The 12,671-nt window shown below is 40.1% G+C and overlaps 1 protein-coding gene across 1 annotated transcript in view; it reads right to left on the reverse strand.

Annotated features, from left to right (window-relative positions):
• The window catches only part of map3k5 (mitogen-activated protein kinase kinase kinase 5), an 86,080-nt gene that overhangs the window by 7,240 nt on the left and 66,169 nt on the right, over positions 1-12,671 (reverse strand). Inside the window, exons 18-24 of the mRNA XM_008279035.1 lie at positions 10,175-10,280; positions 8,371-8,528; positions 4,382-4,559; positions 2,866-2,883; positions 2,104-2,281; positions 1,658-1,826; positions 407-592 (exon numbers count right to left, since the gene is read on the reverse strand). Of these exons, the coding sequence (XP_008277257.1) occupies positions 407-592; positions 1,658-1,826; positions 2,104-2,281; positions 2,866-2,883; positions 4,382-4,559; positions 8,371-8,528; positions 10,175-10,280 (993 nt within the window). The remainder of the gene's footprint in view (positions 1-406; positions 593-1,657; positions 1,827-2,103; positions 2,282-2,865; positions 2,884-4,381; positions 4,560-8,370; positions 8,529-10,174; positions 10,281-12,671) is intronic.

Raw genomic sequence — 12,671 nt, forward strand, 5'->3', positions numbered from 1 at the left:
GGATTATGCGGAGGCCAGAAGCACATCCAAACGAGGAACGCATAATAGACAGAAAATCACATGTTACAGGTGCAGGAGAGCTGAAAATGAGATGCTTGTAAGGGGTATTGTAGTACCAAACAAATCTTTAAATTACCAGTTTGTTTCTCCTGCAATTTAACATTTGATCCTTAGGTAAGCTGATGACAATTAATTGTAAACTGAACGACATGCAGCAAAGACATGAAAAGTACTGTGGGTTGTCAGGGTTCATATTTCGATTGTGATCAATAATTCACAAGGCCATTGGGATGCGATGTGAGATGAAATTTAGCTGAGATTTACTGAACTGAATTACTTCTTGACCCTCTCTGCAGCAGTTTTCCTGGCTCTCCAATATTAGATGGGTATCTCAGTTAACACTTACAGCATCCTGGAAGCCAAACAGCACAACCTGCAGCTGACTGATGGCGGTGCTGTCAAAGTCCAGCTCCAACTTGAGTTGAGACAGGGTGTTGGCGATGATTTTCCTGTCCGCCATGCGAACAAAGTCAGCCAGACTCGCCACAAGGGTGGAGATGAGCTGAGGTTTCAGCTTCATCTCCTCAGAGCCCTGAGGTAGGAGAATGAGGCAAAGTGGAGAAAGGCGATGTGAAAACAGAGCTTTAGGTGTATTTGATGTAGAAGACTTTTACTACGCTGTTGATCTTGCTATGTCTGGAAAGCAAGTTGTTTTAATTTTTAATTGCTGAGTTTGGCTACACAGAAATAAATCATTCCAGAAAAAATCAGCGCAGACAAAGCAACAGTTATAGATATCTGTAATTCAGTTTTAACTAGTCAAAATAAAAGTTGCACATATCTCAAATGTCATTAATTGTCTGATTTGTGGCACATGACGCTGCACATGTGCTACTACTTATTGGATGTTGATCCAGCAAAGCATTTGAACAGTTTTAGCAGATGTAATGGCAGCTGCTGCTGCTGTGGATAAGATTATTGGAAAATGCTGTGAAATAGAACGAGCTCATCAGCAGGGAGTTTGTGGAGAGTGAGAGCTTCATTCATTAGAAATATGTGGTAGAAATTTACTATAACTTTGGCCTCAGGCTGCTCTGACATGGCAGTAAAATGGCTTGTCATATGCGGTTACAGTGCAACAGTATGTCTGAAAAGGAAGCCGCCTCCGACTTGCTTTAGCTGCTGATGTAACTACAGATATCTGCAACGTCTTTTTGCCAAGTTAAAACTCTAATGCAAGATGTCTGTAATTACATTCTGACAAGGCAGAATGCCTGTTTAAGGTATCTAGAATATCATTCTGACCAGTTTGAGCTTAATTTGAGATATCTAAAAAGGACAATGTATCTTGAACTTAGGGGAAGTAAAGACATCTGAAATTAAAAATATGAGTAGTTACAATTGAAATGTATATATCTGAAAGTGGAATTACAACTAGTCATAATTCAGTGGCACATATCTGCAGATACACCGTAGATATCGATTATAAGAAACTCATGAAGGGTAAAAGAGGCATAGTTTGTCCTGGAAAAATGACATCATGGATGTCTTTGACTTGGAGGAATTATATTCTGGATATCTACAATACATATCCAGTCTAACTCTTAAATGTTGCAATAATGTGTGAGGACGTCCATCCCTTCAGCCCCTCACCAACCTGTGTGAGGGCCTCCATGAGGTTGGCCACCACCTTGTCCTGATCCTCAGTCAGGATGTGATGCAGGGTGGCTCGCCTCTCGCTGTCCTTCCGAAGCATAAAGAAGCCCGAGTCCTTCTCATCGGGAGATGGAGGGGCACTGTGGTCTTCAAAGTTCTCCACTGGAATGCTGGGTGGAAAAAATGAAGGATATTCACTCAAATGGCTGTTCAGTCTCTGCGTCAGGCTTGGTTGCTTCTTGTTCTTTGAGTACTGGGTTAATCCACCACTCAGGGTAACAGAAACTCAACTGCAGATTTGCATTGGTATTAATCACTAGTTGAGTCAGAAGGCTATGAATATAACCTGGTATCATGTCAGTGTAAGACAAAGCAGACTCATTTTCAATAAATGACAGCTGCGACGATCACTGTGACTAAATCATGTGTATGTTCCACTTGCTCTACCTGAGAAAGAGGGACCTCGGCCCCTTGACATCCCTCTCACTGTAGCACTTGACGCTGGGCTTGAAGATGAAGGGGTTGGTGTTGAGGTCGTTGTCAGGGGAGACGGAGCCGTACTCACTGCTGCTGCTGGTGTCCTCCACCACCACTGGCACTGGCAGGGAGATACTGCGAAGGTACTCTGAAGGACAAACGCAAGATAAAACTGAACCTCAGTCCTGCTTATACACACACACATCAAAGATCTTATGCAGTGCTTCATTGCAGCGAAGTGTGATGCTTTCTGTATTAATCAGGAAAATGAGTTGTTCTTCCATAACAAAGAGCGCTAAAGCTTCAAGAGGGTGAAATTCACGAAAGTGCTGATGGAGTATTGGCTTCCTTTTCAGAAAAGAGAAAAAGAAAACCTCTATCTTGATTCAGCTGCCAAAAATTGATGTTGCTCTGTTATTATGTTTAGGGAGATGAGCTCTATCTGATGTGTTTTGCAGCAAATTACAATTTTGTGTCGTATTTGTGACCATAAAGATATTCAACCTTTTGGAAAGACGTCTTGCTGCGTACTGTTTATTTGGAGTCTTGGAAAGGGCAAAGTCGTACGAGGTAGGGAGCAACAAGCAGAAGGAAAAATGTAAACTTTAGCCTGGATACTCTTCAGGAAAACAGGCAGATGTTTCATGGAACTGACATGCAGTTCATAAAGGAGTCACACCAGTGGTAAATATGTCTGAAAAGGGAATAAGTGTAGAGAGAAAAATTACTCACCTGACCCTGGTGACAGAGCTGCAGGGGGAAAACCAAAAAATAACAGCAGTTAAACAAGAACAAAACAGAACATGATTTATATGTAAGACTGGCAGAATAACATTTCCAAGAATGCTGGGAGGCACAAGCTTTCAAGCTATTTTCTAGTCTTTGCACTTGTGCCAGGTCACATGACTACTAACGAGAAGTGAGACTATTCTGAAATCCAGACGTTGAAGAGGGATGTGGTTACAGTTTATTAAAAAAGAAAGAAGAAAGAAAGCAGGCTGCAGGATGAAAACGTGATATAAAAATGTACAAGAATAGCAGCAATTAATAAACACTGTTTTGGTACTCACACTTACATGTTAATGTTTAAGATAAAAGAAACTCGAGTGCTAATGTACCAGGCATATATTCTGTCTTTAAAAAAAAAATCACCAAAATTACACAATTTTTCAGAGACAGAAAAGATGATCAGATTTGTAACCTATTAGATATTTTACTTCTTGTCTCGTATAAGTACAGCTTGTAGGTCATCCCAGTTCAGCAGAAAAGTCCCTTAAATTTTGTCTTGTGACTGCTGGTCACAGATAAGTCACTAATGGCTTCATGGTTGTAGCAAGAAGCACAGATGTTTCAGGTTTTTTTTTTTTGTTTTACAGAATCTAGTTAGTCCAAGCAATTCCTTTTTGGCACATTTTTAAGTTTCTCATAGAACAAGACATGATTTCCAAATTGAAATTGTCACAAATCCATATGAACATTGAAAAAAAGCTTTGTGTGATACTGGCCATTAACTCCCTAAACTCTTAAACCTGGACAGTTTGACAGGCTTGTTATTGATAATTGACAAAATTAATAAAAGTAGCAATATCAATTGTTTGTAGAGTCGCATTAGAAAGATGTTGTAAATCTTGATTCAACTATTATAATTTTTTTTTATTTTGTGAAATAAATAATACTTGCAGCCATGGTCAGCCCAGAGTGAGAAAAATATGACAGGAGTAAATAAATGCCTTGAAACTGCCTGGGGAGGCAGAAGGTTAAAATGTCTTTCAGATGAAGTCTGCTTTAAGTGTAAAACCACAAACTGTTGTCTCATATGGGGGTGTATGTGGGTTTATTTGTTTACTGGGTGTAGCTACATACACAAACTGATGGTTTCCCACTCTGAATGTGAATGCAGCTGCCTTTGGATGGATCCAGACAAGTTGTTTTCCTCAGTTTCCAATGTTTCTACTAAGCTAAGCTAACCACTTTCATGTTTATATTACAAATAGTGTTATCAACCTTCTTATCGAACTCTCAGCAACAAGGAAAATAAGTGTTCTTTCCCACCTCTTAGCTTAAGTTATTTACTAATATTTATGTATGCTTTTTATTTTGATACCAAGGAAATGTAAAAGTGCAGTTTATTTTTCTGTTTTTATCACCTTATGTGGACTGTTCCCTACAAGGCTAGCTATAACTTTGCTGACCTTGGATCAAATGAAGCAGGAAAAACCTCAACATGCAACTTGTGATCTGACCCCACCTGTGAAGCTGCTCTTGCTCTTCTTCTTGCGGCTGGTGACGGTGAGGAACTCATCTGTGAGCAGGTCGAAGGCGGTGGCGCGCCGGTCCGGGTCGGGCTCAAAGCAGCGCAGGATGAAGGCTTTGGCCTCCAGCGACATGGAGTCTGGGATCTCTGGATGGATCTTAAACATACCCACCTGCAAAAAAATGACACACAAACACTTTAGTCAGGTTGATATTTAAAACATATATACAAAAGGTTGAGATAAAAAGCTGAGACCACACAGCCTCTCTGAAGCGTCCTTGTCTTAGAGTACATTTTCTGATTAACTGTGCAGAGCCAGTGTTTACGCAGTGAGGTCTGATGAGGACACGGCTCTTCAGGCCTGGCTGGACTTCAACCGCTAGACTCTCATGCCAATAGGAACACTAGAAATTCCTGTTGTTGATGTTGAGGAATGTTGACTTTAGATTAGCAGGGAGATGCCCCTCCCTTGAGACATTCCACAAGGATGAGTGAAGAATATATGAGAATTGCTTAAAGATTTAAGGAAACTCTATTCAGAGTGCAGACATAACACCAGATCCTGACAGAGATGACGATGATTAAGACTGTACTGGCAGTTCTCTAACTTCTGTGATCTCTTTCCAAAAAGTACAGAGGACAACTATGTTTCTTTTGGAAAAAAAAATAAAATCTAATAGAAGGTAAATGAGTTACAGGAACATATGCCTGATTGTTTGGATTCACAACACTTAAGTAAGTTACATCATATGGAAAATCCCATGATTCAGAGCTGTGACAGGATTGCACAGTGCTTTCCAGACAACCTTTAAACATCTTCATTGTTCTTAATGGGCTGCACGTGGCTAAAGAACAATAACTCACTGGTGTGGAACATTTTACCTTTCCATTCAAAGCAAATACAGTGTGCAAACAGAGCAGGTAATGATTTCAAACAAAGACATGTGCACATGGAAACTTGAGGGAGCCTTTGACGGTTCCTCTTATTGAGCTAAATATATTTGTTTGTGTTCAAACAAATGTTCAAGCACACACTCTATTTGGAGTTTCTACTGGGCTCGATCATGTTACAGCCCGCAGGTGGTAACATAATGCAGATGCATAATGGCTGATGCGCCGGTTTTGTTTTTGTAAAAAGGGAACTGATGAGTGCAGATGGGAGATAATTTCATGCTTTCTCTCTAATGAATAACTTTCTAAAAGATATAGTGTAGGGCAATAAATGAACTAAATGCAGTAGATTTTAAAGGTTCAGAGTGGTGGAAGAAGCCTGGCACAATGCACTGTATATACAAGTGGTTTACATACGCAGTCGGTTTCCATAAACAACTGTGGGTCTGTCTGAAGGTTGGCAAGAGCTAAATACTAAAACAGAGGCTCAATCACGTCTAGTGCCATCATGGAGGTCTCAAAGAGAAGCAGCTTTTTACTTATTGTGATGTTAACCCTCTGGACACCAAGTACTTTCTCTGTGTTTTGCTCCTGTCACATTTTTCCTCACTGTCAGTTCATTTTCCACTGCAATATAAAGCCCAGCACCTGTAAAGAGAACTCAAAAATGTCCCCTGTGCAGTATAACAACGTTCTAATGTTATAAATAATAAAAACGGAAAAAACAAAAACAAAACTAAAGTTGAATTTCTGGGATTATTTATTGTACAAAAAATGAAAACAATCTGAAATCAACATGTGCAACATGCCTGTAGAGGCTACTAACACTGGGAAAATGGTGGCTCTACACCCTATAGATATTTCACCACCTATGTTTTTAGTTTTATTTCCACCTTGTCCCCTATCTGCTCTGTGTGAACACAGCCTGTGGGACAGTCAAAAAAAGTCTTTGATTTTTTTTGTCAAATGACTGTCAGTCACAGCTGAGTCAGTCAAGGCTTCTTGGCTGCCTAAAGGAGCGCAAAACTGTTTTCACAGAATCTGGTTGATTTTTGGCAAATTCTTAAATTGTACATATAGAATGAAGTAAGTTGGAGAAAATACCATGATTTTATACTAAGATTTGGTTAAGTTTCCAAATAGTACCAGAAGTCAACTATGATTAATTCAAGGACCATTGAAAAGTTGCAAATCCAATGATTCTTTATCTAGATTTAAGATAACATGCTTTTAGGGCTGCCAGATGGCTTGGCGGTTAGCACCGTTGCCTCGCAGCTAGAAGATCGTTGGTGAGGACACCCTGGATGTTTCTGTGTGGACTTTGCATGTTCTCTCTGGGTTCACCGGCTTCCTCCTGAGGTTAATTGGTGATTCTAAATCGTCCGTAGGTGTGAATGTGAGTGTGCTTGGTTGTCTGTCTCTAAGTGTAGCCCTGTGATAGACTGGTGACCTGTCCAGGGTGTCCCCTGCCTTCACCCTGAGTCAGCTGAGATAGACTCCAGCCCCCCATGACCCTAGTGAGGATTAAGCAGTATATAGATAATGGATGGACATGCTTTTGAAACATGCCAGTGGGTTTTGGGGGTTCAGAGACTTAACCAGGCAATAAAAAAACAAACCTGACACAAATTGTGAGGTGTTAGGATAAGTCATGCCGTGTCATAAGACACTGTTTTATTCCAAATAGTGACGTATTCATCCACAGTCTTGCCTCTCTCCTCTTAAATCACATAAAATGTAACTTGATCACAGTCTGATTTGACCTAAACAGTTTCTTTTGGACTCTCTCCCAACAATCACTTGTTACTAGTTTCATTTTTATTTTATGTGATAACAGTTGAGCTGTCTCCATTCGCCAACAATGTTTGCTAAAAAATTGTTAAAAAAAAGCATCATTTTCAACTGAATAGTTATGCAAAGTATGAACAGAATTGTTACTAGAGTTCTGTAAAAAATTAGGAAAACGAAAAACAATTACAGCAACAACGAGAAGAGAAAAAGTCATTTTAAGTAAGAATTATTTTCAATGTATTTAAACTTTTAGCTTCACTTCTAATAATCTTAAATTTAAGGATCTGAACCCCAGAACATGCTGGTGGGTTTGAAAGGCTTTAAAGGCATTCAGAGCCAGAAACTGTGAACATACAAAAAATTGTGAATGCATGGTTCCATCAAGAAAGAAAAACAGGTTTACAATTAGGATAATTCATCAAAATCATTTTTTGCATGTTTCACTTTAAAATTCAACAAAAATAAACCAGATCCTGCAAAACACCAAAAAATTCTGTGCTCCTCAGCTGAGACCGACTCAGCTGTGTCCAACAGCCACCTGACAAAGATTCTGAGATTTTTTTGGGTAAACTGCAGTCTGTGTTTACAAAGAGCAGAGAGGAGACAACAAAAGAGACAAAAAGGAAAATAAAACATTCTTGAGCTATAAAATAAATGCAGCATGGCTCAAAAACTGCATATAAGTTGTTGGAATATATATATACTATGCATGGTGAAATAGCTTTATAGAGTCTATGTGCACAGTAGTGTGAAAAATGTCAAGTTTGTAGAGGTTGTAAAAATGGATGGATCTTCAGCTTTTTTCCTTTTAATAGTATGCCAAGTTTTTGCATGATCAATTTCAGCCAACTTTAAATCAACAGCTGTTTAACTTTCTCTGCTAATGTTGTGGCAGAACACTGTTTCCAAACTTGTACTGGAACCAGATCATTTCATTTTTCACTGATGGTTTGCAAAACAGGATAGACAAGGTAATCTGGCTTTCAGAATAAATGCATAAATGTGATATGGTTACAAGAGGGAGGTGATGGTAAACTCTTAAGCACAGCCTTAAAAACATAATATGCTACAAATCACATTCTTAACTATTCATACTTTACACCGTCATCCGTCTCAGGGGTGCAATTATCGGCTCTCGAGCATATAAACTGACAACAGACTCAGTTTTATCGACGTGGCAGAGCTGCAGCTGTTCATTGCTTTTTGGAGGATGTCACTATAAAAACAGCTGCTCATCAGCCCTCTGCAATCTGCTTTTACATAGAGGCATACTGGAATATGTTACAGCTAATGTGTCTCACCTTGAACATGGCAGCTTGTGGTTCTCCAAGCTCATAGAAAGGCGGTTTACCAGTGGCCATCTCTATGATGGTGCAGCCCAGGGACCAGATGTCTGCTGGTTTGCCGTATCCCCGGGGACCCTTGTCTATAATCTCAGGAGCCATGTATTGCAATGTGCCTGAAAAACAACACCAATAAAGACATCACAAATACTGGCATATAACGCCTGTAAATCAGCAAAATGTCATTTCTGTTCATGGGTTGTTGTACAGTTTAAACAAAGAAAACAAACGATGTTCATTAGTGCGCTAAGCTGTGAACACACCCAGGCTTGGCACTCTTCCAGTTGCAAAGCTAAGCTAACAGGCTTTGCTAACCAGTGTGGTTAGAGAGTGTTGGCATATTTCACAACTCACTCTGTCTTTTGATCCAACAACACTCGCAACACTAATTTCTTCCTTAGTAAGTGAGAGTTAAAGAACCAACCAACAAGCTTACCAACCAACCAACCCAGCCAAACCAAACCAACCATACTAACTTGTGACCCAAACCTCCAATCACCTAAACTAACCAATCCAACTGAGCAGATAGCTAAGGAACTGAATAATAAATAAAATATTGACTTTGTCAGAAATATGCAACAAAGCCACACTTGAACTAATCTTAGTTACTTGCAGCTGATATATGATTCAACCCTGCCTTCTGGCGGTGAACGAATATTTGTATCTCAAAATTGATATCCGGATGCCTCCACAACAACCGAATATTCAGATGTTCGAGTCCAGCCCGAGTTTATTCTGCCTTCTTTCTTACTGCTTCATGTCTAACACTAATGGCGAAGTCAGTGTTGCAGATCATCTTTCCTGTTTGTGAAAAATGCACTGCAATGAGCCACAAAACCACTAGGGTAACATTTACCGTGTTTCAGTTTCTGCATGGGCACTTGAATAAACTTTCAAAGACCAAGGTACAATGTGTTTCAGTGTGCTTTAGGTTAAACACGCGTCAGCAGCGTGAGAAAGAACTGATGTAAATGCCAAAAATACCTTGCATTAGGGATAATTATAAGTTACCTCAGCCTCAAGGTGATGACACAATTCCTGCAAATGGCCAATCAGGTTAGAAAAGAATTAACAAGTCCATAAGCCTTGTTAATGCTTTTCTGTGAGTAACAGCAAAGACTCTCAGTGTTGTCAGCTAATCACTGCTCAGTCTAAAGAACATTTTTTAGATCCCCACAGAAAGGACTCTTTTGTTCTAATAATAGCCAGCTGGCTACTTATTGCTGCTTTTACAAGCGTGTGTGCTGAGCTAAAAACAGGCAGGGACACATTTATAGCAGACAGGGGCTATAAAAAGGAGTAGCCCAGTTTCCTGAAAGACTCCACCATTCAGGGTAAGTCCCTGTCTGCTCCAATCAGCAGGCAGATGGTCCAACTCAAGAGGTCAACTCTGGACTGCAATTGGTGGCTGTGGTGCTGACATCACAAGACAACAAACCTGCCCAGTCTGACCGCAGGCTCATGCCAAACTCAACGCCTCTGAACAGCAACAGTCAGTTACTGTCAGCAGTATCACTCACTGGCTAAGAAACTGAGGCTGGATTACTGCTCTGAAATGGTAACAGCCAAAGACAGGAGATTCTGTATGGGGTTACCTCGATGTTCAGTTTTATTTATAGCCATGACTAAGCAAAGTTTAGCCTCAAAAGGTCTATTTGGGGGAGTTTCCGGAATTCATCAGACATCTAAAGCTTATTTATGTGTTTGTTTGTATGAACAGGCGGGGGAGGAGGGAATTATCTCGAGGTGGGTCACAACGTACCTGTGAAAGTCTCAGTGCACGGGTTGATCCCAGCTAACCTTTTGGATGTGCCAAAATCTGATATTTTCAGGACGCCGCTGTAGGTGTTGATGAGGACATTATCACCCTGTGGATTGAAAAGACATCCGTGAGAACAGATACACCCATTCTGCTGCGGAAATTCCAAGCCCATGATGGTACTGAGATAATGTGTGGAGCTTGCAAATCCTTGAAAGTGACAAACAGCAGGTTACAACACCATGCGTGGGAGGAGGAGCTCCCAGCCAAAACAAAGTGATTAACATTGCTAATGATGCTTATATGACCAAGTTGTTAAATCAGGTGGACGTAAGGGGAAGTGGCTGCTGACCCTAACGAGCGTCTGTGATGGGAATGTTATCAGTGTTGGTTCGTTATAATAGAGATAAAACAGGGAGAGTCTCTTACTTAAGAAAAAGGGATTACTGCTGGAACCAATGGGCTCTGAAGAAAACACTACATGCTGTGAGCAGCTTGGATACTTTTTGAATGCATGCACGGCAAATCAAATTTACTGGGCACAGGGAGTCACAGGAAAGACATTTTCAGACTGCAACAAAGCGGTGAAGGGTTTAGGTCAAACCTTTAAAATGGAAATTTTGCAGTCCTTGAGACATTTTACTGTAAAACTTTCACTAGCTACCAAAGTGCAAAAACACAACCCAGATTTGATTACTGACTCTGTGTGTTTTTGTCTGGCTATGTTGGATGTGGATGCAGGTTTATCAGACTTTGGGTAGGTGGGCATACGCTTACATGTACTACTTTTTTTTTTATTATTTATGCATGTTCTTGTATTTGTTCATCTGCTCATGCATTAGGTTGTGCTTTAAATGAAGCCATCAGTTCACAGTTTTTGCAAGTCAGTCTTAAAACAACAGTCAGGTTTCTATGTGTACATTTACCAGTTTTAGTGCAATATTTACTCTTTGTGTTTCTGTGCTTTTACCTCGGCTCAGCATGAAAACTCTGTCCAGAGAAACACCAGCGGGGAATACTGTACTAAAAAGACTGCGGCTTTCGAAGATACCCAATTGATCTGATAAATTCAGACTGCTGGAGACTCGTTTCATCTTTTGACGTGGGTTTTTCTGTTTGTGCACTGAACAACGGCTGTGCAGTTTGTCCATCATCATTTTAACTTCACAAAAATATAGACACAGCATGTTACAATTTAATGCATTCTTTTTAACACAAGGGAATAAATGTTTGTTGCTCCAACACACACTATCTCTGCAATAGAACGGATGTCATGAAACGACAAAGTATGGCGATTTCAGAGATAATGGCGAGATTAGTGGAGAGAGTGGGGTCATGGACCAGAATTCACAAGTCAGTTACGAGTCCATTATTTGCATCACATAGTGCTGCACTTGTGCTGCACAGAGCTAATGAGGCTGTTGATGCTGCTAGGGCTTGACAAAGTTCAATTCAGTTCAGTTGGCAGTGTGGATCACATTGTTGGACATCCAGACCATTATGTGGTAGATTGTCTGTCGCACCAGGCGGTCTGAAACTATTTCTCAGACAACAAATGGTGGAGTTGTGAATATTCATGTCTGACTATAGCCCGAATTAAATAATAATATCTAGAATGCCCACAGCTCAGTCTTGACTTTCTCTTGTCATCTGTGGTATTGTGGCATTGAAATAAAGCTGCATTTTATGGTTGCTTTTTAAAGAAGTGTCTGTATACTGGTCACGGTATCTGATCACCGTCCTCTAACACCTGACTGGGATGTGAATTAACTCACTGACTGAGAATTTGTCATCACTCGGAAACATTTGAGCACGCTTTAAAATCGAACCCTTCTTTTAGCAGAACAACAGAAATGAACTTAACCTTTACTCAGAAAGGAAGAACATTTGCATGCTGCCTGTATGTTTTTGTCCGGTGCCAGTTTGAACAGTAGATTTACAGCAAGCAAAACCTGTTTCAATGTTCATGTGGGTTAGTGAGTAATTCAAAACAGACGTGGAATAATTTGAAGTTGTCCTTTAAAACAGACACAGTTTAGTCAAGCGATGAAAGGTGTGATAAATAAAACTGCTTTGCAAGCCTCCCGTCTGTTGTAGTTAAATTGAAATCTGTTGTTTTCAAACCTAGAATTGCAACAGTGTTTTTTTCCTGTAAACCTCACATCGATCACCTGTCAATCACACAGTGGCCAATGCTGACATGTTTTCCTGTTTTCAGAGCTTGAGTTTCTGACGGTGGTCCAATACTTTGCTTTTTTCTTTCCCAGCCACTGGAGCTCTCATACATCCTGCTAAATGCTGGGTCCTTTCCTTACAAAACCAAAATTAAATACTAAATGTGTTATCTCTTTCAGCATTTTTATGACAGAAAACCTTTTAATGAATGTGACAATCAAGTGTGATTAAAAGAAACTGCTAAAGCCAACCATTCTTATAGGATACAGAACAATGATAGTAAATTCTGCGAGTTCAGGTAGTCGATTCCCTTCATTTTTAACAG

Source organism: Stegastes partitus, unplaced genomic scaffold (assembly GCF_000690725.1).
Source record: "Stegastes partitus isolate 25-593 unplaced genomic scaffold, Stegastes_partitus-1.0.2 Scaffold142, whole genome shotgun sequence".
Taxonomy (NCBI): Eukaryota; Metazoa; Chordata; class Actinopteri; family Pomacentridae; genus Stegastes; species Stegastes partitus.